General features: G+C 41.8%; 2 protein-coding genes across 3 annotated transcripts; both read left to right on the forward strand.

Annotated features, from left to right (window-relative positions):
* Positions 1–520: 520 nt before the first annotated feature.
* Positions 521–5,784, forward strand: LOC140336858 (Fanconi anemia group D2 protein-like). Of its 2 annotated transcripts, none has more exons than XM_072420261.1 (9): positions 521–660; positions 1,516–1,590; positions 2,899–3,033; positions 3,181–3,248; positions 3,616–3,713; positions 4,977–5,043; positions 5,125–5,177; positions 5,260–5,338; positions 5,606–5,742. In XM_072420261.1, exons 2-9 carry the CDS (start codon positions 1,524–1,526, stop codon positions 5,633–5,635), a joined length of 597 nt encoding a protein of 198 aa, XP_072276362.1. In that variant the 5' UTR covers positions 521–660; positions 1,516–1,523; the 3' UTR covers positions 5,636–5,742. The 2 variants fall into 2 exon arrangements, with proteins under 2 accessions (XP_072276362.1, XP_072276361.1); XM_072420260.1 differs by having other exon boundaries at positions 525–660; positions 5,656–5,784.
* Positions 5,785–6,902: 1,118 nt separating this feature from the next.
* On the forward strand, positions 6,903–25,869 carry LOC140336857 (Fanconi anemia group D2 protein-like). The gene is made up of 32 exons (XM_072420259.1): positions 6,903–7,106; positions 7,261–7,296; positions 7,378–7,521; positions 7,776–7,910; positions 8,913–9,044; positions 9,536–9,637; positions 10,069–10,181; positions 10,378–10,438; positions 10,522–10,641; positions 11,304–11,377; positions 11,629–11,763; positions 11,839–11,939; positions 12,334–12,449; positions 12,534–12,642; positions 12,893–12,994; positions 17,162–17,259; positions 17,573–17,713; positions 18,845–18,955; positions 19,619–19,780; positions 20,081–20,196; positions 20,310–20,420; positions 20,511–20,638; positions 20,726–20,825; positions 22,442–22,561; positions 23,039–23,132; positions 23,224–23,295; positions 23,792–23,830; positions 23,908–23,982; positions 24,126–24,200; positions 24,517–24,663; positions 24,760–24,852; positions 25,130–25,869. The coding sequence occupies exons 1-32, from the start codon at positions 7,047–7,049 to the stop codon at positions 25,169–25,171; spliced, it is 3,264 nt and encodes a 1,087-aa protein (XP_072276360.1). The 5' UTR covers positions 6,903–7,046; the 3' UTR covers positions 25,172–25,869.
* Positions 25,870–26,236: the final 367 nt, after the last annotated feature.

Below are 26,236 nucleotides of genomic sequence, written 5' to 3' on the forward strand. Positions count from 1 at the left end.
GGGGGGGACCCTGACATAACGCAGGCACTGGTGGGACATACCTGTAGGACACTATACATAGGGGGGACCCTGACATAACGCAGGCACTGGGGGGGTCATACCTGTAGGACACTATACACAGGGGAGGACCCACAAAGGCGGGAAAGGGAAGGTGGACAATTACAGGGGGGAACTGAAAGGCGCAACTAAGACCAAAGGGGGTACCACAAGGAGAGGATTGGGGTGCAGATATCTATTTATCCCTTATCTACGTCCTCACGATGGACACGCCCAGACCCTCCCATCTTATAAATATAAATGACTCTTTATTTTTTTTCTCCCGCTCTGTGTGAAAATTAATACAAGCTTACATCACCCACCCGACCCCGAACTAAACGGAACCGGAACCGAGTTGACCTACTGAGGGGTCCAATGGGTGGGATTGTCGCTGTGGGAGAAGATTAAACTAGAAGCAGTATGGGCTGAGTAATACTGAGGCGGGAATATGTGGGAGGGTACGGGGCGGGTTTATCTACTGAAAAGGCGGAGCTTTTCCTTGACAGCCTAAGTTAGACCATGTGACTTTTCTCTCCCGCTCTTATTCTAAACTGCACTGTCATTGGTGAATTCAGAACTGAAGGCTGATTGGGGGACCCCAGGCGGGAAGCTTAGAGAATAGGGGTATGTAGACAGTTCTTCCACCAACCTCGTGGTACCCACTTCCGGTGCCAACCAGTTACTTCCCCCCTCTCCTGGGTGCCGATATATTCCTCATATAAGTATGTCCTGCAGGTTCTGTATTGAGGGGAATCCAACCTTCTCAATCTTCCCTCTTACCACTGCTTATACCTTCCACCCCTCCTCATCCTCCTCTTCCACTCAGGGCCTTCAATTTCCCCCTCATACATTCTAGCCCGCCCACACACTTTAACTTCAATATACCCCTCATACCCCCATCCTCCCCACTCCTCCAAAAGCACCTGCCTATATCTACCACCCCCGCTCATATCCTTTAATCCCCTCCCCCCACCTCTTTCAATACTCTCCACCCCTGCTCAAATCCCTAAACCCCTCCCCTATCTCCATCGTTACTCTCCACCCCCGCTCAAATCTTTCAATCCCCTCCCCCCACCTCCATCAATACCCTCCAGCCCCTCTCATTGCTTTCAGTCCCTTCTAAAAACTTGTACTCCACTTCTCGATTTCCAAAGTATTTGCTGACATTTCCTATTCTTCTCCCCTATAGAATGCAGCTCCTTTTCAACCCCCACAAATAACCTACAACCCAACTAAAGTATTCCTTCCTTCACTTTCATTCCTTCCCAGTTATTCTAATCAACACAAATACCTGCTATCCCTTCCCCCTGTCCTGATCCTCTGTACCACATTCCTTTCTCCCATTCTATACTCCATTCGTCCTCTTTTCTGTACCCCATTCCCAGCCCTTGTCCTGTACCCCTTTCCTCACACCCCATCTTTTACCCCAAATTCTATGTACATGTTGAAGCAACTCTTATTGGAATTGTTCTGTTTCAGGATCATTAATGATGAGCTCCAAACGGCGGACGTCTAAGTTAGGTGAACAGGAAGATTCATCTGCCAGTATCTCTAGTGAGTAGCATGGTGGCTCAGAGGATAGCACTCTGTCTTTTGCAGCGCTGGGTCCCAGGTTTGAATCTCAGCCAGGACACTATCTGCATGGAGTTTGCAGGTTCCCCTGTGTTTGTGCGGATTTCCTCTGGGCCCTCCAGTTTCCTCCCACATTCCAAAAACCTGCAGATAGGTTAATTGCGTTCCTCTCAAATTGACCTTAGACTGTATTAACCTCCCTGGGCGTATGAATATTTTGTAATTTTAAATGTCAAATTGGTACATTTGAAAATATCTCTAATTTTAAATTTCCCGCCCCCCGAAGCACTCCACCTGGCCGCGCACACACGTCACATACCCGGGTGGCATCTGCATCCCCTAGCCTCACGTCTCCAACGTTTACACGTCGGGATGCAGGGCCAGGGGATGCAGATGCTGGGCATTGCCAACATGATACCGATGACGGCCGGGCATCACCAAGTGGACACAGATGCCTGGCCGGCATTGCTGAAGGACCCCGTGGGCTTGTGAGGACCAGGTAAGTCCTCCGTTCCACCCCGATTGTGGCTCAGGGTTACCACTTTCTGTAAAGAAATTTAACCCCAAGCCACACTCGGGAATACTGCCAAGGGGGTTAAAGACATATGACCTATGGTAGGGACATTAGATTGTGAGCTCCTTTGAGGCACAGTTTGTGATATGACGATGGACTTTGTACAGCACTGTGTAATATGTTGGTGCTATATGAATACTGTGTAAAAATAGAGGATGTGATGGCAGTTGCTGCTGGTTGTATATGGATTGTGTTCTACAGCCACAGCAGGTCCAAATCCTAAAACTTCCTTAACTGCCCCTAGGGTCTGCAGGTTAGGGAGGAGGTCCCAAAGGACAGTAAAGTTGTTTAAGGTATAAAAGTGATCTTCGTGTACGATACAGAAGGAGTTGTTGCCATAAATAGAATTGAGGGTATAACTTCTAGTGAGCACACAGGCCTGTCTGCAAACATGGAGCTGCTTGGGGGTGGCCTGTCTGCAAACATGGAGCTACTGGGGTGTGGCCTGTCTGCAAACACAGAACAATGTTTTAAGGGGTCGTACATGTCGGTGTCTACAGTAGCAGCCCAAAACTAGAAAATGCTTGGTGAATAATTTTTACATACTGCAGTTTGCCATGCTCCTTTCCTGTATACTCTGGCTCTTTCTGCAGTGTACTTTTCATTTTGGGGAATGTGTAGGAATTAGTAGTTGTTCCTCAAAATCCATCACTGGTCTCCAGCTCTTCTGTCTGGCTGTCCCAACAATTGAAAACTATAGATAATTTCTATTATAGAAATTAAGAAACGCCGTGTGAGCAGTAAGAAGACCAAGGAGCAGGATGAGGTGGTGGAGAATGACAGCCTGTTTGTGCAAATCCTAAAATCTTCTGGGATGACCCTCAAATCTGGCGAGCAGCAGAATGAACTTGGTGAGATATCTGATTCTTTTTAGGACGGTCTTGGTTCAGCCATGGCTATGGGTTGTCTATTTTCTATGTGACATCTCCAATAAGCCATTTCCTCCCACCATCTGTATATTTTAATTGCTATCATTTCATATTGTTTTACCTTTCTAGCTGTAGATCAAATGGCTTTTCAGAAGACCTTGCAGCAATCTTTAAAGAAACATCCCAGATCTTCAAATGTGAGTATGCAGAGTTCAGAAAAAATATTCAGCAGAATCATGGACACATACACTGGTACAAGAGTTTACAGCTTCTAATGCATTATCAGCATTACCAGTTATATATCTTTATTGAAATACATTAGGCCTATTTCACACTCAGGGCTTCCTGCTCGGCTGGCAAGGAAACAGCTCCATAGGTGCCTGGTTAAGTCATAGTGTTGACATTGAATCGGGTGCCATTAATGGAGTTGTACAATATTGTGGTGTGTGGAGCCTTTATGTGTAGCTGGCCATGCACATGGCCAAGAACATGCACATTAAACATGGGCAGATCCCTCTTCTCTGTCTGCAGTACAAATTATGGATGTGTTTCATCTATAAATAGGTGACTGAGGAGTTTATGGCAGGGCTGGAGTCACACATTGAAGATCGGGAGCGTTTCAGGAATTGTCTTCTTCCATGTGGACGTTCTGAGGAAGAGGGGTGAGATCTCGTCTGTGTATTGGTCACCACTTCATGCTTTCATGCTTGTCCTGTGTGTATTGGGAGTAAATCCTGAACTCCAAAGGAGACTCCACAACTTTAGGATAAACTCATTTTAGTGTGAACACTGGATAATCCAGTGCTGTCTAACACTTACTAATTCCCAATGGGCTTTCATTGTGGATACCTGGAAACATTGTTCTGTAGATCGGCTGCTTCTTCCTCTTTACTGACGGAATTCATTCTCATCCAGTGAAACTTTTCTTTTGCACACTTCACTCATATCTGTCAGACATAGAACTGTAATATCCAACGTGCACACACTTTACTCATATCTGTCAGACGTAGAAATGTAATATCTCACATACACGCACTGCACTCGTATTTGTCAGACATAGAAATGTAATATCTCAAATACATGCACTGCACTCCCTTCTTTTGCTAATGAAAAATATATAATAAAGATATTTTTGACAACCGAAAAGAATAAATAAAACAGAACAAAGACATAGTTGGCTCATATAAATACAACAATTAGCATACAACAACAATACTCAAACAGCAAAAGCTGATGAAATCCATAATGACTGTGGAGTACTTGGGAGGCAACAAAAATAACTTTAGAAAAAGCCTGTCATCCATAGAGATGGAAAAGTAGAGGCAACCACACAAAAATGTAAACATATTCCAGAACTCAAGACCTCCCTCCCCCATGCCTATCCAGGTACAGACCCCTCTGGCCCCTAAAAATACAGCGCCCAAGTGTAAAATATAGAGAGAGGGGTGAGGGAAGCGCTGCTCCCACAATAACCAGATCTCCTGATGCTTGGCCAAATGATCATTCAGTTGGGCCATTAAAAGTTCTATTAGCTGGACATTTTTCACTCCCCTATATAAATCCAATGGAGTAGGCAGAGATGTTTTTCAGGTGATAAGACACTGCGGTGCTGTCACAACAGAAGTAACCAGTTTAGTTGTTGCTTTAGAGAAACAATCCAGTGGAAGCTCAAGTAGAGCTGTCAGGGGATTTAGTTTAACTGGGGCATTGATCTGCTGAGAGAACTGTTTGTTATACCAGAAGGCCCAATCCACAGGACATGAAAAAAAGAACCTTAAGTTATTCCACAACACCAACAAAGATTGCTGGCTATGGAATAGATTGTATGCAAGCAGTGAATGATTATTTCATATCTATTTATATTGTAAATTTATGTCATGCACATACTGCAGTAATTTATATTTATCACACATTGTTTCTACCAGCAATCCTGTCTTCAGCTCATTTCATGACAGCCTGATCAAAATCCTGTTGGGGATTGATACTTTGCAGGTACATTCATTTTCATTCTTTCTTTCTGGTATCTTGGTGACATGTTTCAGTTTTACCTTCATGGAGCTCTATGTGCTTTAGGGGCCTTTGATAAACCTGCTGTTTGAGAAGATGCCGGAATTTCTGTATGACAGGTACACTTTATTTCTCTTGAATTGACATTACCACATGTTATCTACTTGCTAAATGCTCCAATCATTTCCTTCATATTTCCAGTTTTGGCAGTGATGGAATCAGCATTCCTCGTCTAATCATTAACCAGCTGAAATGGCTGGACCTGATTGTCAGTAGCAAGGTAAATGTCTGTGCAGGACTTACATACAGCACGCTGATTTCTGTGCTCAGCCCGACTGTAATCTCTGTGACTGTTCCTTGACAAGAGTGTCCTTTCACCCCAAATCCTAAACACAGCTTAAACCCAACAATAGCTTTTTTTCTAGTTTACAGCCTCTTACAATCTCTGCCATCCCTATATAGGAGCTCACTGTAACTTCTGCCATGGCTGTGGTTCTCTCTGTCTTCTCTTTGTAGTAGCTCTAAATAATCTTTCTCATCTCTCTAGATGTCTTCTCTATATAGGAACTTTATGTAACTTCTGCAATCTCCATGTAGGATTTGACCTCTAAGATCATGCAGCTTGTTCTAGTGTCCCCGGCTGATGTCCAGCAACACATTATTAGCAGCCTACCTGAAATTTTGGAGGACTCTGAGCACAATGATGTTGCTAAGGAGCTAAGGTGAGTGTAGTACAGGAAATGTTTGCTGTGATTCAGGCCTCTGACCTGCCCTTGTTTCTCAGTTCTTTTCTGTCCACATAGCCCTTTTTTTTAGGGATATCTAAGTGTGTTCAGAGTGCAGTGATGGTAAGAATTGTCAATGATATGTTGTAGTGCCAGATGGTTATCACATCCCCCCACATGTGTGCATTGAATGATGCTGATTTGTGAAGCTTTGGTCCTATTAGATGTATGCATGTCAGATCACATTCTCTGATGTCCGTAGTAAATACTCATCATCGTCCATGTAGGTTGTCCTAATAATGTGTCATTGTGTTTGTACAGCTCCCTCCTCCAGCAGAATTCCCAACTTACTGTAACCATTCTGGATGCATTATCTAGCCTGAACCTGAATGTGGAGCTTCTGACAGAGGTACTTTTTATTATATGTGTAACCTAAAACCCTACCATTGGATACACCACTAATCTTCTCCCTTTCCAGGTCCGCCAATGGGTTATGTCTACATTGTCCGCTGTGGACCTGGAAGTGGTGCCTATTATAGTGAAATTTGTCCTTCATACCGTCATTCCAACAGATGCAGTGGAGGTATCATTTGTATATCTATGGGAGGATATTGAATGTCTCAGTTTGGTTAATGATTTGTGCTGTGCTCCAATTTAGAAAATAAAAATTTACATCCAGTGTTTTAGTTCTGCAAAGAGTTCATTGTACCATCGTACTATGCCCCCCACAGTCACACACACTATTATTATTGTTTTTCTTTTTACTATGTTTGTGTAGCTCTGACATATACCACAGTGCTGTACAATGAACATCCACATCATTCTGCACCAGAGTGTTTTACACTATAAATATCTCCACTACAACATTCATACATTGAACCCTGGGATGCATGAGCCAGGGAGAAGATGTAAAACTGCAGCACACAATAAAGGGTGTCACACCCAGGATAGGCTGCACCACTTTGAACAACTGTTTAGCTTTTCTCATTTCTTCATTTTTCTAATGCAGAGTGAGAATAAAGTCTCTTTGTCTTCTATGTCCTTGAAGGTGATTTCAGAGCTCCGTCAGAAATTGGATGTGGAGTCATGCATTTCTCTATCACAGCTCTCCGTCACTCAGAGTAGAATGGCAAAGTCTTCACAGAAGTATGTACATAAAGATGTAATCCATTTTGTACAGGCTTTTTCTTTCTCTAATGCCTTGTCTTCCTTAGTTCCTTAAAGGCCCCAGATAAAGGCAGACACGATTGTGTGACAATTCTCATGGAGGTGATAAAGTCGGCCGTCTGGTTCCAGAAACATGTGTGTGAAGCCTGGATCAGAGTGAGTTAGGGAATGTCTGTATTCAGGGATCTGGCTGTGTATTTGTTATATCTTGTACAGAGAGTCAGCTTTTTTTACTGTTATTTTTTCTACTCAGCAGACCTATTGCAGATCTCAGTGGAGCACTCTCATAATTTATGTTTTTGTCTTTTAGGCTATAGAAAATGTGGAGAATGCAGAGGAACACAAGGTAGGATGTCCTAGTGAATGGACCTCTGGAAGAGTAAAATGTTGTGAAGGCTGTATAAACTTTATGCTGATTTTCATGCAGGTCACAGACTTTTTGGTTCTCCTTATTCTTTACTCCATCAACCCCAACAGTAAGAAACAAGTGGAACGTGTTCTAAGAAACAAGATCCGATGTGGCTTTATCACCAGCCGCCTCCTGCAGAGTGCCTTTAGCAGACACATACCGGTGCGTCCCTCAGAATTTACTCTAGAACATAAGTAATATCAGCGTCTTCAGCTCTGTGCTGGTGAACAGTGCGCTGCACCATCCCCTCAAAGCTCTTTTAATGCAGTGACAACCTGCAGGTGGGGGGGTCGTGTTCTTTTCATGCAGTTTGGTACTTTTGTTTTCCCTTTTGATTTGTTGTGGTAAATAACAAATTGAGTTTTTATACTTAGATATGAGCTCTCCAGCCAGCTGATGGCCTTGTCTCTTTACAGGTTTTGATGGTTTATTTTCCTCCCATATTAAACTTGGCGCAGACTCTCCTTAGGTCCTCTGAACCAGAAGTTGCGTCGTTCAGCAACAACCTCTATAAGTTGGCCTTCTCAGCATTTGACCGCTACTGCCAGCAGGTATGTGAGGGACTATATACAATCACAGGATAAAGAAAGTGCACCCTTCTAATTCTTATGTTTTTTGTATCAGGATATAAAAAATGCTTTAAATTTAACCTCTGGTATAAACCAGATTTTACTGTGCCATTATATAACAAAAACTAAGCCAGTGTGAAAATAAAAAGACATAAGTATGTGATACATATAAGTACTCTTCAAGTTCAAAAGCTTATAGAAGCCTTTTTAGCTGTAAAACTTGAAGTCATTGGTTTCTGGATTACTTTATCCATCTCTCACATTAGTGTGGATGTATTTTGTCCCTCTCTTCTATACAACATTGTGGTATTGCGATCGAGGTAAAGTTTGAAGTTTGGTTTTCACCAGATGTGGCGCTGTGTATTATGATCAAACATCTCAACTTGGGTCTTGTCTGTCCAAAGGACTAAAGTCCTTTAGTTCAGTGGTCACCAATCTTTTCGGACCCACAGACCTCTAACTTTACCGGCTCCAGAGTCGCATGGGCGAGGTGCCAGTGTCACTTAAAGGGGAAAAGAAGTCATGGTACCTGAACCGCAACATCGCAGTTTCGGGGCGCACTGGCCAGAGCCGCAGACCAACAAAATTTTCTTGTGGACCACCAGTTGGTGACTGCGGCTTTAGTTTGTTCAGATGCATCTTTGCAGACCTAAGCCGTGCTGCCATGTTCTTGCTAGAGGCTTTCTCCTGGCAACCCTTCCAAACAAGCCATACGTGTTCAGCCTTTTTCTCTTTCTACTTTAATGAACTATAACTTATACCATGAGAACTGAAGCCTGTGGACTCTAAGATGGAGTTTTTTTGAAACTTTCTGCAGCATCTCTGAGCATTGCATGGTCTGACCTATCATTTTTTCATTCATCTGAGGTTGTCTGTCCCAGCTTTATGTGTAACATGGCAGTGAAAGTGCTTTGAGGTGCATGCAGGCTGCATATGACCCAGTTTTTTCTGCATTATTGTTTAAATTTGGATGTGTTTTTGCAGGAGCTTATCGCAACATTGGTGACTCATGTGTGTAGCGGTTATTCTGATGAAGTGGACACAGCGCTGGACGTTTTAACAGATTTGATATCTAATAACTGTACAGCTGTGGCTCTGTATGCTATCTTTATCAAGGTGGGTGAATGTTGGTGTGGACTGATTTCCATGTTATTAGGATCCCTATTAAATCACTGCTCCTGAAGTAACACAAAACTTCTCTGTTTGTACTAAATTGTATTGTATTACCAACAGGCATCAAATAAAGTATTATGAAGTAGATGATGGTTTTACTTGTGACAATGTATAATTATCAGAAAGATGACAGGGCCAATGGAGTAATCTATTTTAGAGCATTGTTTTATCGTTTGCGGAGTGCTTCAGGTTTCCTGAAATGAATCCTGAATATTGACAAGTCCATGAAAAATTCCCAGAATTACCAAGTTATTTTTATAATATTAATTGATCCTTATTTGCTTAATTGTAAGATAATTCTGCAAAATACATTACAGGACTTGTATGGCAATATTTTAGTCCATTCAGCTTCTCTAACCTTTTTATTTTATACAGTAGGCAGCCTGTGAGGCACCTGGCAAGATCGGTAATCATACTGCTCTATCTTCCCACAGGGTATACTAGACTACCTGGATAATCTGAATGTCCAACAGATCCGAAAACTCTTTCAAATCCTTTGTAAGCTGGCATTCGTCAATGAAGGCATTCACATCCAGGTACCCATGAAAATAAATTTGGGGATATTTTTCATACAGGTGGAAGTCAACATGGCTCACTATGATTCACTTTTTCTAATTGATTTCACAAGTTTTCCACAACTTTGGTCCTGAGCACTGAACTGACAACTTAATCCTCCATTACTGACAAATTATTATACAAGGGTGGTAAAACATGACTAAATCCAGTGAGTAGGAGGTACTCTCTGTGTTTGGATATGATACAGATTGGCAGAAGTGAAGATTGGCAGCTTTTTTTATGGGTCCTTGTCTGATGAAACTGGTTATTGTTCCCCTGAGCTTAACACTTAGGCTTAGCTTGAAGGACTATGTTTTCTAGTGAATCGAAATTATGGCTTTCCTGTCACCCTCAATAACCTCCTGAAATTCAACAATTGCTGTTGTTGGTGTTTTTTTATTCGTCTCTTTAGGATGAAATACACATTGTCATCAGGAAGCAACTTTCCAGCACAGTAATGAAGTACAAGCGCATTGGAGTGATTGGAGCAGTCAGGATGCTGGGAAGCATGGCCACAAGTGACAGGTCAGTCATACTGGTACATATAGGAACAGGAAAGGGGTGCAGTACCCAAACTGCATCCGGGGGTAGCTGTGATATCTCATGTCTTGATCAACAAAATTGCATACTGTACCAGCAGAAGTTTTGTTTTTTCTTTCTTATTGAATTTATGAGACTTTGCAAAAAAGGAACACAAAGCTTAGTTTTCCCTTTTCTGTAGAGAAAAGTCAGCAGGCAGCAGTTCAGATGTTGCAGCCCTGAGTCCGCATGTTTTTCGGCAGGTCAGTCACTCTTGTAACATAGTAAATAAATGATTCCATTCTACCTGTTTTGTGACTGTGACTGTGACTGTGTATGGAAACAGGCCACCTCTCTCCTGGAACTGGCACGTACTTGCTGTGACCAAAGTCCGGAGTCTGCTGCCTTTTACTATGATGAGCTAGCCAGTCTGGTTCAGAAGAGGAACCTGCATCCCCAAATAATGGTGAGTTCAACATCTTTCACAAAGAGGTGGAAAGGAGCAGAAATTTTCTGATAGAATTTGTATTCCCCCATACACACACAATTTACCTCCATATAGTGCCCTAAACAAACCTTTTTATTGGAGAGTTGAATAGGACGAGACTAAATGACGATGTAATCAGGTGCACACTTCCTATAAAAGAAGTAAAGGAGACAAAATGATGATGTGGTTAGGTGTACATTATTGACATTTTAGCAAACATTTTTCAGGGTTAATAGTTTCCTTTTTTCTTGGTGGGCTTGGATGTGCAGGGAGGCATGAATAAAGACTTAAAAAATATTTAAGACCATCTATGGTAATCTGAACGATGAATCTGAAGAGATCCATCCAGGCAATCTGAACTCACCTGCAAACCCAAGTCTTGAAGAAGGTAGATTCTGTTACCCCTGAAACATTCTGGCTTCCAACTAGGATAGGACAATACCATACACCTAACCACTTCATCAATTGTGTCTCCTTTATTTCTACATCTTACATTTTTACTCTTTAGCAGGTAGAACGAAACCCTGATTTTGGAGCAACCTCTACAGATTCCACACCACAACCAAACCCTTGTTGTAGATGACGTTAGTCTTTGTTGTGTCATGTGGCGCTGTGATATCTCTTGTGATTATCTCCTGCAGGAATATATTAGAAAGACGGTGGTGGATGATTTCCAAGATGATTACGTAGTAGATTTGGACCAGAAGATTGAAGGGTTTGTATAGATGATGTGTCTCTTCTAGCTCACGCTAATCTCAGTCAAGGCCCCAGTAATGTGGGGAGGAGAAATGAAGGACTGATATCTGAATCCAATTTATATATGTAATCCTGACGTATTAAACAAAAAATTACAATAAATATGGGATACATTGGGAGACAAAAGTGCTTTAAATGCGCCTCAAGAACCCCACATTAAAGGCTCATTGTCAGTTTTTTTTGTAAAATATTTTTTCTTTAACTCTCCAGAAATCACCCGTTTCCTGTGAAAGCCATGTACAATCTGGAGGAGGATGAAAGCCAAGGCATAGTTGTTATAAATCTCCTCCCACTTCTGTCACATGACTTCTCTAACAAAGGTGCATCACACACCACGGAGGGACGGTAAGATCTGGTTTGTACATTTCTCAGTTACTTTCCAGTGCAGTGTAAGAACTTATTGTACACATGTCTCCACAGCCTTGTGTCCCCACTCTGTCTGTCACCATTTTTTCGGTTACTGCGACTCTGCATAGAGGATGAATATGACGGCAACTTGGATGAGATTGATGCTTTGTTAGGTATCTCCCTTTACTTTACTTTTGTCTCACAGATGTATCATGCTATTTGCATTACAGGTGTGTCACGCAATGCACAGTGTAGATATATCATGCTGTATGATTTTTTCACATATTGTAGATGTGTTAAGCTGTGTCATGCTACTTGCTTTGCAGGTGTATCACGCTTTATCATTCTATGTTCATTGTAGGTGTTTCATTTTATGCACAGTGCAGACTTTCTTGTACCCTGGGTGTGAGCTATGTATGAAGCATAGCTGTGATTTATTGTTTTCTCCTTTTCTTCATTATTGCTTTCCATATTGTATTATATTACTCTACCATATTATATATTTTAGCTCCTCAAATTATCTGCACACACAGTCATAACATGATACCTGGATGTTTTTGTCTCCAGGCTGCCCCGTGTATCTTACAGATCTTGACATCATAGACAAAATGGATTCCTTGTCCAGACAAGAGCGAGAGTTCCTGTGCTCATTGCTTTTCTTCACCATTAATTGGTTCAGAGAGGTGACTAATGTATAAAACTTGATTGACTGTAATTTTATTTTATTTGCTGTACAAGGTGTCACATTGGCCCGCTTGCCTTTTCAGGTTATCAATGCTTTCTGTATGCAGCCAAATGCTGATATGAAGGGAAAAGTTCTAACAAGGCTACAGAACATCACATGGCTGCAGTCTGTCCTTGAAAGATGCCTCACAGGTAACGCTGATCTCTTCCTTATTATGTCACCTGTAGGGACAGATAGACTTAAAGTTCTCTAGATCAAGAAAAGGATCCCTATGTGCCAGAGAGGAGAAAAGGAAAAGTGTCAGTGTGGAGGGGAAGAGAGGAAAAGTGCCACTGTTTGACATGGAGAAGAGGAAAAATATTTTGGCAGTTTGTCAGATTCAGTAAATGTCAGGTAAAATGTCCTACAATTTTCTGTGATTGATTTACATTCTTTTTCCAGAGTCTCCTGGATATATTCCGCCATCTGCAAACTTTGATTGTGATCAACATGGAATCCCAGCTAACACAGTAGCATCTGTCCCTGCAAGGAAGGCAAAAAAAGGTACTACTTTGTGTGTATGTAAGGTGGGTGTTTTCTATGTATGTGTGTAGGTGCTTTACTCATATGTGGGATGAAAGCTTTTCCTGTATGCAAGGACCTTATACTTATGTGAGATAATTTCTATGTATTTGAGATGGGTGCTTTTCACATGTGGGGTGTATTCTGTATACATCCAGTACGTTAGGTGCTGTTAATAGTTGTATAATAGCTGGCAGTTCACATTTTGTAAAAAATAAAATAGGTAAAAAGTTAGGTGAAAAATGCCTCTTCTGGAATTAAAAAAAAATCAGTTCAGCTAATTTCTATTTATACAAAAAGTATGCTGGGGTTTCTACAACTGCCAATATTAATGTAACACAAATTTTAGCCTGTTCTTTTCAAGGGGAGTCTCTATCTCCCCATAGTGATCCAATCTAGAAAACAGTGGTCACACAACAAGGGCAACACATCCATGTCACCGAATCCATAGATCATACCTCCCAGTTTACTATACATGCCATAAGTGTGTTTTGCCTTTAAGGCTTAGTCACAGAGGTGGATCAATAACAGGTGAAACAAGGATTGATATACACCAGGACAATTCACTACGAAATGACATTCACCCTGTTGAGCAAGCCAACCACACAGGTCCAACATTTAAAGTCTCACCAATCATAGTGAGAAGCACAAAACCCAATTGTCAAATACTCCTTCAATTTATAAAGCAATCCTTCTGGTAAATGTGACATCTAATTGTATTTTTTTAATGGTCCAGGCTGATTTTCAACAGATGCTAGAAATAACATTATAACTACTTCTCATACATAACTACCTCACCTGACATATTTATTGTTTAGACACCCATCTGAAAAAGGAAAGAAACTGTATTTATGAGTCTTGTCAAACCTTCTGAAATTTTTCCAACTAAACAATTGACAGTTACAGGTTTATAGTTACTTTGTTCCTTTTTTAAAAATGTATGCACAACATTGGCCCTATGCCAATCCATTAATACCAAGACTGTCATTAGGAGTCTCTAGTAGTGACAAACTATGGCTTTAAAGTAACAGCTCCACATTCTGAGGACACAATGGTTTTAATCCTTTTGTTCCTGGTGCTTTATTCACTAGAAGAGTTGGATGGCTAATGAAATCTGTTCACAGTGAAAGTTCAATCAGTTTGTTTTCTTCCATTGGACTGTCACATCTCTGTTTTTTTTATGTTCAATAAATTTTTATTAGAATTTAAATTTAAACAACAGCATCCATAAACATAATTCTTTTACAATGCAGAGGAAGAAAAACAACAAAACAAAAAAAAAAAGTAACAAGAAATTGGGAAGGGAGGGGTCACCATAAACCAACGATCGGAAAATCTGATCACCGGATACACATCCAACATTTAAACTCAAACAACAGTATACAAACAATCTGACAATAATATTGACAATAATATTAAAATTATCAGGAAAACAACTTTACCATGTTGTCAAAAACCAACATATTTAAATCTGGCACAGAGTATTGGACCCAGGGATCCCAGACCTGTATGAATTTAGAATAAGTATCCTTCAACGTACTAGACAGCTTTTCATTGATGCATATATTGTCAACTCTTAAGTTTAACTTCATGGAACGGAATAAATTGTTTATTCCAACTGTTTGCTATCATTTGCTTAGCAGCTATAAGAATATACGTACACAGTTTAAATTGCACCTTGGAAAGGTTCTGTGGTTTGAAATGAAATAGCACCAGCCATGGATTTTTAGGCAAATGCGTCTGAAACAGTGTATTCAACAGACGAAAAACCCGTCCCCAGAATCCTATGACAAAGGAGCAAGTCCACCATATGTGCATAACCAAACCCAGTTCCTGACAACCCCTGAAACGGCTACCTGACCTACTAGTGGTACAGTGTTTCAGACCTGCAGGGACCATGTACCATCTAGTCATAACCTTATAAGCAGATTCTATGGTCACAATATTAATGGAACAGGAGGTCAGCTTGGACCACAAATGACACCAGGCTTCATCTGTGTTGGAGCATCAAAGATCTTTTTTCCAATCAACTACAAATTTATGATCTCTTGGAGAATGTAATGCATTTAATGCAGCATAAATTATAGAAATCAAATTAGGCCACAGGGGAGTTCAAAGACAGATATTCTCCAAGACAGATAAAGATAACCGAACCCTTCTGGAACCTAACAGAGATTTTATCCAGTGCCTAAGCTGAATGTAACGGAAATATTCCCTACTAGGAGCCTCATGTGAAACTGTTTTGTTCCCAACTCATAATACCTGTTCGTGTAAGCAATGAGTATACCACAGTGAAATTATGAGAAGTCCACCAAGCAAATGCTCCAGTAGACTCATGACCTGGAAGAAACAATGGATTATGTAGTATAGGGAGCAAAGGTAGGAAAGACGATATCAGGCCAGTGGAGTATCGCACCAAATCCCATACTGTCAAGATATGTCTAAGATGGGGGCTCATACATGAGGAACGCAGTTTGGCTGGTAGCCATGGGAATGCTCCAACATCTAATGGGGCACATACCATTGCTTCCAACTGAACCCACTGAGGAGCTCTAGTCCCAGCATATAAATATGAGGCCTGGTGATATTTAGCAAAATTTGGGACCCCCCAGACCACTGCGCCTCCTCTGTAAAACCATAAACTTCTGCACAATGCTCGGTTTCTTGCCGCTCCAAATTAAATTAAAAACTGCCTGCTGGAGGCTCTTTAAAAATACTGGCATGACCCGCACGGGAATAGACCTGAACATTTATAGCACTTTTGGTAAAACAGTCATTTTTACTAGATTAACACGACCTATTCATTCATGAAAGCGGTAAGTGCATCCATTTAGTCAATTTAATCTTTAGGCGTGTGAGTAAGGGTTGAAAATAAGATGTATATAATGTATCATAAGTGTCTGTCACATGTATCGCTAGATTGTGGCAAAAGGTATATTGAGGGCGGTGGATTTAGTCTTGAGGCACAAGCCTGAAATATCCGCAAAATTATGTGGTGTTTTGTGACTAGGTTAGGCAGAGTAACTATAGGTCGCGGTAAAATAAGGAGGATATCATCTGCAAATAGATTTAATTTATCTATGCGATCATTAATTTCCAACCCATGAATATTGGGATCAGAACTAATTATTTGTGCCAATAGCCCGAGAGCCAACACAAAAAGTAATGGTGAAAGAGGACACCCCTGGCGCGTGCCTTGTTGAATAGGAAATGCAGAAGAGTAGTACGACATATATCGGACTCTCGCTACCGGAGTAGAATATAATACCCTAATCCAAAACAGAAATTGGACCCCATTTGGACAAGGCAAAAAGCAGATAATCCCAGGAAATTGAGTCAAAAGCCTTGTGTATATCTAATGACAACAACATACTCGGAATTTTACGTTGATGTGCCAAATGAATCAGACTGATAATCTTCCATGTACTGTCTGGGGCTTGTCTGCCAGGGACAAAGCCCACCTGGTCATTATGTTTTGTTGCATGCAAAAATGTGTTCAGTCTGTTAGCCAAAATTTTAGTCAGGATTTTGATATCTACATTCAATAACAAAATCGGACGATAGTTATGTACCTCTAAAACATCTTTGCCAGGTTTGGGAAGCATGGTGATATGGACTAATAAGGAGGAGTATGGTTCATTAGGATTTTGCTTTAGATGGTTGAAAAAATGCACTACGTTTGGGGCCAACTGATCCTGACATTTTTCATAATAGAGGCAGAAAATCCATTTGGACCTGGCAATTTATTGGATTTAGGAGTAATATTAGCAGCAAGTGTCTCTTCCAGAGTTATATCTGCTTCCATGGCCTCCACCATACTCTCAGACATAGTAGGGGGTGTAATAACTTTAAACAGTGCATCTGCTGTGGAAAGCTGAAAGTCTGCTAGAGACTCAGAGTGTGGAGAGCTCCTCCCGAAACTGACGCACTTTATTATTCGGATTGGCTTAAACAATGACGTTGGGTAATCGCATTCGGGTCGCAGATAATTTAGGCATATGCATGTTGGCCAATTTTGCCAGCATGCTGCCTGGCTTATTAGCCCTCCCATAGTACTTTTGTTTCAACCACCTGATTTGCCGCTCCACCTCACTGTCCAAAAGAATATTCAGTCATCTCTGTTTTTTTTTTTTTTTTGTTATCCTAAAGGTAAAAAGCGCACATTGGATGCAAAGAACTCCTCCACAGAAAGTTCTCAGATAGAAGAACAACTGGATATGGATACAGGGAAGACCCAGTTAGAGAAGGTGGGTTGTGACTGAAGGGAAAACAGTTCTTGGTACTGGCAAAGCAACTTCTCCAAATCTGTCCAGTCACAGCCTGGGGAAGGGATACAACCCTTAAGGCTACTGTCAAACATCCTGTACATTCTTTATGATTTTAGATTGCAAGCTTCTAAGCAAAGTTGTTCTTGCTAGTTTGCCCCGTATATTTGTATGTTACAACTTAATTTGTACAGCTTGCTTATGCCCTCACTTTGTATAATACTAATAAGAAAATGTTAAAGATATATTAATCATAATTAGTTTCGTTCATAATAAATGTCTTGTTTTCCACAAGGAACCTGAAGAGACTGGTAAACCCTCCATCAAGCTGAGCAGCTTTGGCCCATTCTTTCGTGAGTTGGATCTAGAGGTCTTCACGGTTCTGCATAGCGGCCTCCTCACTCGCTCCCTTTTAGATTCTGAAATGTGCACTAAGGTACTAAAATGGGACACCACTGCAGAGCAATATGGTACCGAATACCAGGTCTAATACAGAGTGGTTAAAAGTGTAAAACCCTGGAGTCTGACCTTATGTGTGAACTCCCTGGACAATTAAACTGCTGTGTGAAGCCCCCTTTAGGCCTTTATGTTACCACATTTTGGATGCTTTAGATGATATGGTGCCAAATGCCCAGTATGCATTATTAGGTAGCACACTACTGTGTGGTGATTTCATGTGACAGCTCTTGGTCACGATAATTGGGTTGAAGCTTGATAGGGCTAAGAACAAAGGTGAAGGTGGAAGGGTTGAGGCTCGGTAGAAAGATTAAAATAGCCAGAGCTTGATAGGAAGATGACGGTTAAAGGGTCAGGGCTCAGTCAAAATGTGAGAGTAGACGCATCAAGTTTGTTTGGAAGGTCGTGGTGGATGAGTTGGGACTCTGTAGGAAAGTGTGAGTAGATGGATTGGGACTTGGCAGGAAGGCAAAAATTGATGTATTGGGGGTCAGCAGGAAAGGGGAGGATAGATGGCTCAGGGCTTAGTAGTAAGGTGTGAGGGTCAGGGTTAGGAAGGTTAGAGTACAAGGGTTAAGGCTTAAAAGTTCGGTAGAAAGGCTGAATCAGGACTGGACAGGAAAGTAAAGGTGGATGAGATGGGGTTCAGTACAAAGGTACCACAAAAAATGTTAATTTCTTACTCTTTTGTTGGGTTTGTTACTTAAAAGTACAACCTATGTTTCCATTTTTTGGAAAGCAGAATATTGTCAGATCTCCTAGATTGTAAGCTCTTTGGGGCAGGGTCCTCTGCTCCTGTTTCACTGCCTGTATCTGTCTGTCATTTGAAACCCCTATTTAATGTACAGTGCTGTGTAATAGGTTGGCACTATATACATACTGTTTATTATTAATAATATTATTTGTGTGGCTGATAAGTGGCCGAGGTCTTCCGCTGTCATTGTATAGACGTAGTACATTAGTAACTACAAAATACTGATGTCTGTGTGTCCCTGACAGTGTACCTTCTAAATACAGAGAACAGTTTGTCTGATTATTCTGTTAACCACAATGTAAATTTTGGGATGAGTGAGGTGGTACTTGTTAATCTCAATAAAGTATTTTCTGACAGGCAACAGAGGTGGTGCAGCTGGGGCCAGCAGAGCTTGTATTCCTTCTGGAGGATCTTTCCCGAAAAATGGAGCACATCCTCATGGCCTCAAAGAGATCACCACTTATGAAGGTAGGGTTATAGTAAAACATTCTTACATTGTGTTCAGAGGACTCACGGGGACATTTTGTACAGCACACACTGAGTGGCCTGCACATATTTATCACAAACTCCCCGGTGACAGTTTTTCTTGGTGACGTCATCAGCTTTATCATAAGAAGTGGGAGAACTACCCCCAAGATGGCAGTAAATACTGTACAGGTGCATTTGAAAACAACTTATCCTCTTTGTCCCCTTTCCCTGACTTAACCTAGCCCACCCACGTAGATCCAACAGCGTCTTTTTGCTATTTGTTTACATTCTGCGTTATGTATCTTCACTGTCCTGGCTTTGATTGTGTATTACAACCCCAGAATCCTTCAAAACAAAAAGTAGACCATAGAAGTCTATAGTGGCATAATAACAGGCATGGGAAGGACAGTGAAGATTTGCAGTACTGAATGGCCAGTGGAGGATGTGGCAGTTGAATGTTGGTAAGTATGCATTTGTGGGGGGGGTGTTTTGTAGTAGGGAAGAGGGGCAAACAGGACAAGTGTACTTTATTATAAAGTAGTTTGGAGATGTGCTTCTTCCGTTTAGGTGTTGAGCCACAGTGCCTTATTTATGTGTTTTACCGAAAGGGTTGTTTTCCTGACATTAGTTCAACTTTTTGTTGATTGTTCGGTGTAAATGCAGATAACACCAAGTAGAATTCTTCTGTCTGTCCAGTTGAAAGGATTCAGAAACTCCGAGTTCTCCCATCTGCAACAGAAGACTCAACAGGAAGTTGTACAATTTGTAGTGCAGCTTCTGAACCCTCTCTGCAACCACGTGGAGAACACCCACAACTATTTCCAGGTCAGCTTAATACCTGACGTGATTTCTGCAGTATGATGGTACTTGGTATTGTTCTGATATGTATACATTGAGAGTATGATGCCACTAGTGATTGCGTGTACCACTTGGTATTGATGGAATTAGTATACAATGGGAGCATGATGACAGTGCTGAATGACCACGGTATTTAGTAATGATCAGATTTGTGCACAATGCTAGCAGAATGTTAGAACTGAGTGACTATAGTACTTGGAATTGATAATAATTGACTTCTGCCAGTGTTGATATTTTGTTCAGTGTCCTCCTTTCTGTTCCATTCAGACATTGACAGAGAAGAATGGAGTAGTGGATGCCCTAGGAATCGACCTAAAGGAACATCAGTACATGTCTTCCTGCTACCAGCTGCTGCTTCAGGTTTTCCATGCCCTGTTTGCTTGGTTTGTCATATTTTCATTCAACATTACATGTGTGTGATTGACATGTCACTAGCCACTGAGCTATACTGATTGTGTATTTGTGGTCAGGTAAAGAAGTGACTTTATTTATTTAGGCCTGGATTTTCCCATCATGAGAATCGCACTTTCCTGAAGGCAGCTCTTGGAATCCTGGTGGGAAGGCTTAAGGAGACAGATGCTGAACTGACGATGGAAGAGCTTGTCAGGTAAGGAGTTAGAATATCTGAATACACTGTCAGACTTGCAAATCTGCAGCTTTCCATAGTATATTGATTTCCTCCACTTTTTTCTCTCAGCCACAGTTTCAGCTACTTGCAGAACCTTTGCAGTAGTGTACCGAGCATCCACTCTGCCCTGTGCCTTACACAGCTGCTGATCAGCCTGGCAGAGAAGACTGATATCCTTCCATATCGCAGCAAAATAGGTAGAATGGCTATAATTTACTGCCTCAGCTTTTCTGCCTGATCTGCTAAATATGTTTAACCTTTTGTGTGATCTTTCACTGAAACAGCTTCTATTGTGAAAAGTTTTTTGTGCCAGTCCTGGGTACAGCCCAATGGAGAGCGTGAGAAGGGAGTAAGATTTAGTGAGAACCTGCAGAACCTACTTTGGTGAGTGAAGTAGAGACATTACCATAGTGATCACCAGAGGGTGCGCTCCATACTAAAATATATTGCGGTGTATGAATCTCATTCTGCTGTGATGATTATGGTGTAATTATTCAAATCATACAGCACTATTTTATAGTGGTGGGGGGCGGGGTTCTAAATGCTCATTTGGAGGACAGAGCATTAACTTGATAATAGCCCCACACCTAGCGTGATGGACGGTAAGCAAAGGAAGGGAAGTCCACCCCTTACTTGTGAATTATACCTGTCTCTATTAACAGAAAAATCTGACTTTCTGGGTTAGTAAATCTTGCAGACTTGCCCCACCTTCCAAATTCTAGCTACTCCAGGTTGCTAATAAATGTCTCTCTCATGTTTCAGATGAATGGATATAGACGGTGCTTTCCTGTTTTTCCCTCAGGAACCTTCTATTAGGAATAGGATGATACATGTTGTGTAATTCACCAAATATGCATATATATTTGTCATGACATTCCTGTGTACATTCATTATCTGTTCTGAGTTCTAATGGTCCTTTGTGCCAGAGGATCTTTAGGACCCGTTGTTTAAAAAATGTACTGATTGGATGATGCCTGTTGGTTTACCAGGAGACCGTTTAGAAGATTGGCTGGATCATAAACTACCAAAGATTTTCCAGAGATCTCCTTCAACACTTTGATATGATTCTGCACACTAGTAGGACAGAATGTCTTTTTCTAGTTGTCTGCAGTGCAAATCTTAGAAAATAAAAAATGGAAAGGCATTTTCTCTGCTGCCAGCAATTTAGTTCAGGAAAAGGGTCTTTTCCCACAAAATATTCCTAAAAATCGGGGGGACTCCAGGTATCAACATAATGGCATCTCACCCCAACTGAAAAAGTCTGCAGGTTTGTTCTCCCCCTCTAGAGAATCTCCTTGCAGATGCCTTCAGTTATCTAGTCACCCCATGGGTACCCTGCTTTCTCTTTCCTACTTTTGAGTCCCTTTTAAAGTTTGAGGTATTTAGGTGGCCCTCTTAAGTGATCTCTGAACATTTTCCTTGGTCCCTAGTCAGTCTGACTTGCTGTTTTAAGGACTCAGGCTCACTGACTTTAAAGGTATGAAATGGCTTTCATTCTATGCTGTTGAGGGAAGGAGGAAGCTGCCATCTTCAATGTGCTTTAAACTTTCACTGATTTACCTCTTTGTGTTTTCAGCCAGTGTTGGTTTCAAGGTGTGATCTTGACACGCCTCAGGTCTGCAATCTATCTATCTCTATTACCCCTTCTTCCTTCTTGTAAAGCTGCTTTGGAATGTCCTCAGAGGTCTGCTGTGTCTCATGATGGATGTTCAGAGACCAGGTGAATGCTTGTACTCCACATAAGTCCCTGAAGGGCTGATTCGACTAACAGATCCTGAGCAGGTCTCTGTAGCCATTGCTTTGCTTCTTTTCTCTCTAATAGTACTATGAGCTGCCCCTAAGCTCCCATGTCATGTTCAGGATTAAGGTTGTTCACAAGAGGTGGAACCCTTTAACTTCCTAGTCCTATGCTCTGCCTCCCAATGAAGTCATTTAGAGAAAGGATTTTATGGGGAGTACAAAAATTTCACAATTGCTGTCTGACTTGTCTTATCTTCCAGGATATACCTGCAGTACACAGATGTCCTCAAAGCTGTGGAAGATATCTGTAGTGTTGGTGTTTCAGAGCTGATGAACACCACAAAAGACGGACATTCATCCACCTATCCAACACTGACCAGGTAATGTATACTCTTAATGCGACACATTTCTGTGCTCTCTTCACATGACAGTAGGATGGCTCTGGTCACAATATGGAATGTAATAGTGGTGGCTCTGGCTTCTGTGTTCTGATCACATAACATTGTGCTATAATGAGTGTGCTTCTTCTGTTATGTTTCACATGATACACTGTGGTTTGATTCCACTGGTTCCTATCTAGTCAGATAAAATGCGGTATGAAGGGTGTGGTGGTTGTGTTCTGGTCACATCACAAATATTACAATGACTGGTGTCTGTCCGGGTCCCATGGTACAGTGTGTGATTGCTGTGGCTCTTGTGTTCTGGGTAAATGACAGTGTGGCGATGATAGGCGCATGACTCTTGTGTTGTGTCACAGTGTGGTAGGATAGCTCTAGCCACATGTTATGATAGGTGACACTCTATACAGGGAATATGCACCAATAATGTCCCTCCTACTGTTCTTTTTTTCTTTTTAGACAATCCTTTTTGGTTTATTTCCGAGTCCTGATGGACAGGCTGGAAAAGTATGTGCGGAATATTCCGGTTGGGAAGAAGTCGGACAGTGAGCAGGTGTGTGTAGATGTCTATGTGCAAATGGCAATCATAGAATGGCACAAACTTGGATTATCCCATCATTGGAGGGATGTTGTCTGTCTTACAGGTTCAGGCCGACCACCTTCTACAGTGGAGCTTAGCAGTACGTAACTTTCATATCCTGGTAAACCTGATCAAGGTGAGTAACGTACACTGTATGTCACACATAGACAAGACCTGTTTGTTACATGTACAATATATGTCACCCACAGACAAGGCCTGGTGGTTACATGGCCCATATATGTCACCCACAGACAAGACCTGGAGGTTACATGGCCCATCCATATATGTCACCCCCAGACAAGACCTGGTGATTATATGGCCCATATATGTCACCCACAAATAAGACCTGGTGGGTACATGTACCATATATTTCATACAAAGACAAGACCTGGTGGTTACATGATCCATATATGTCACACACAGACAAGGCTTGGTGGGTACATGTACCATATATGTCATACACTGAGAAGGCCCAAGGGTTATGTGCACAATGTAAGTCACACACAGGCAAGACCCAGAGGAATGGGATATGGAGACCGGTCAGTGGGTTGCACACATGTTAATAATGCATGGCTACATACTTGTTGCATGTCCTCTCCCATCATCCCTCTGTTACTCTTTTTTTCTTGTAGGTGTTTGACACAAGACCAATTTTAAGCATTTGTCTAAAGGTAAGTCGGCCATTTGTTTTTTTCTATTTGGAGCCGTCGTTCCTGTCCTGTCTGCATCACATCTCTTTCCATTACAGTATGGCCGCCTCTTTGTGGAGACCTTCCTTAAATTGGGCATGCCTCTCCTCGACTGTAGCTTCAAGAAGCACAAGGTGAGATGGAGGGGGGAATTTTATTAATCATACACAATGAAGAATTCTTATTATCCATCTGTTTTCTACCTCCTTTGTCATGTCTCACTTTAAATAAAGTCCCTTATTGGCCTGTGTAAAGAATTCTCTTCTCCTTGTTACAGGACGATGTGCAAAACCTGCTGAAAATCTTGCAGCTCTGCACACGGCAGCTTCACCACATGTGTGGTCACTCCAAGGTATGTGTATGATCTGTTGTCACTCCATGGTATGAGTATGATCTATTGTCACTCCATGGTACATGTACTGTCACTCCATGGTATGAGTATGATCTATTGTCACTCGATTGTACATGTGCAGTCACTCCATGGTATCAGTATAATCTATTGTCACTCCATGGTACATGTGTGGCCTCTGTATGATTACATGTGTGGTCACTCTTTGCTACATGTGTGACCTGTACTTCCCCCCAGTGTCACGCTGCAAAGTGCATCTCCCCATTTACTATCTGGTCTCAGAACTGTTGTATTAGTTGACTTTATACCTTCTCCCCAGATCCACCGGGATTCCGGGCTCACCACACACGTCCCTCTGTTAAAGAAGACCCTGGAGATGTTTGTGTACAGAGTGAAGGCTATGCTGACCTTCAACAATTGTCAAGAGGCTTTTTGGCTGGGGAATTTAAAGAACAGGGACCTCCAGGTGAGAACCACAATTGTACATCTGCCCTTCACGTATCTGCATTGAGACGCTTCCCTTATCTGCCAGTCACTGCCAATAAGAATTCTCTGTATTCAGGGTGAAGAGATCTTATCACAAACGGCACAGGAAAGTGAAGCCGAGGAAGAGCAAGAATCACAACTTCCAGCAGAGGAAGAGGAGGCTGGAGAGGTACAGTGTGTGTCTGTTATGGGGGAAGAGGGTCTTAGGTTCTACTTATTAGGGGGAGAGCTGTTCTAGGCCCCAAGCTAGGTTGGGGATGGAGCCTGCAGACTACATGCTTATAGGAGGAGGAAGAAAGCGGTCACTGTATAGAGAGGTGCTTTATAAAATGCATTTTAGTCCAGGAGAAGGGGTTACAGGGGTGTATGATGTGGAGTGTATTGGGGATTGCAGAGAGTTGTTCCTGCTGGGGAAAACTGGCTACTGATTGTGTTTTTGTTTGCAGGATGAGGAGAGCGCAGAGGAAGAGGAGTCCGAATCAGATTAATGTCCGTCTTTGCCATTCTCATTTATATATTTTGTTAGGGATTTTTCCTTTCATCCAGTGGATCTTATAGGCTGTATGATGTCACCCTAGGGCTGTTCAGATATCCTGATTCTTTGTAGCAGCCATCTGGAGAGGAGCTGCCTGAGGGTTTGGTGTATTCACAATGGAGGCCTCATATATGAGATATCTTACTGCTTCGTTCTCCTCTCAGCAGCCAAACAGTGCCAACTTTTCACAATGTAATCTGCAATAGGAAACAGACGCTGAATGGTTGCTGGTATGGAAGTGTGGTTTAAATGTTCGTCTGCAGGATTACGATGTAAAAAAATCCATAGTGTGACACAGATACTTCTGAGTGGGGGGGAGGGGCACTAAAGGGGATTGGAGGACATTAAAGTTATTGTTGTGTAAATAAAGATTGAATGTTTTATGGGCCCGTCTGCTTTTCCAGCTATATTCCTGCATATCAGCAGCCCTGAAACGTAGATCTGTCAGTTTTACCTCCCCACAACCAGTTGACTTGTCATTTGTCTGACAGGTGATCGTTGCCAGATCTGCACGGCTTTGCTGAAAATGTTTAATATAGAAATCTGCAGAGCAGGAAATGAACATTTACATAAAAAAAGGATTTGTCATTCTGCGAAGTTTTACTCTACTTTGTCTACAATAAACACACATTTTGTGGATGGTGTACAGGAGGAGAATGGTGTACAATAACTCTCTACATATCTTAATTGCCAACTGCATATCTACAGCACCTTGCTGTGGTGGCTCCTGGTACAGCTGGCTGACTACTCTGTTGAATGCTGACATATGGAGGGGTCTGCTCCATTGCGGTGGTTTTGCTGTGATCATGTTACCAAACACTATATCCAATCCTTGCAGAGATATTGGCCTTGGTGCTGGGACATCCCTGGCATGTTTTTGATATCTGCTTCCAGGTTAAAGGTCAGTTTGCAGCCTGGGAGCCTTCTACCTAGAAGTAGGGATAGTTGGCGCCCTATTGGAGACATTTGTTGGAGCCATGATACGTTGTGGGTTTTGGTGCAGCTCATCTCAGCCATT

The sequence above is a fragment of the Pyxicephalus adspersus genome, chromosome 8, assembly GCF_032062135.1.
Source record: "Pyxicephalus adspersus chromosome 8, UCB_Pads_2.0, whole genome shotgun sequence".
In the NCBI taxonomy this organism is placed as follows: Eukaryota; Metazoa; Chordata; class Amphibia; order Anura; family Pyxicephalidae; genus Pyxicephalus; species Pyxicephalus adspersus.

What these genes read in the sequence shown, in the direction of transcription:
- LOC140336858 (XM_072420260.1), top strand. Translation starts at nt 1,524, where the DNA reads ATGATGAGCTCCAAACGGCGGACGTCTAAGTTAGGTGAACAGGAAGAT. An exon ending in CGAGCAGCAGAATGAACTTG is followed by an intron (nt 3,034 to 3,180) that starts GTGAGATATCTG and finishes TTACCTTTCTAG; the next exon opens with CTGTAGATCAAATGGCTTTT. An exon ending in TGGGGATTGATACTTTGCAG is followed by an intron (nt 5,044 to 5,124) that starts GTACATTCATTT and finishes TATGTGCTTTAG; the next exon opens with GGGCCTTTGATAAACCTGCT.
- LOC140336857 (XM_072420259.1), top strand. Translation starts at nt 7,047, where the DNA reads ATGGAGGTGATAAAGTCGGCCGTCTGGTTCCAGAAACATGTGTGTGAA. An exon ending in AGAATGCAGAGGAACACAAG is followed by an intron (nt 7,297 to 7,377) that starts GTAGGATGTCCT and finishes ATTTTCATGCAG; the next exon opens with GTCACAGACTTTTTGGTTCT. An exon ending in TCACACACCACGGAGGGACG is followed by an intron (nt 11,764 to 11,838) that starts GTAAGATCTGGT and finishes ATGTCTCCACAG; the next exon opens with CCTTGTGTCCCCACTCTGTC.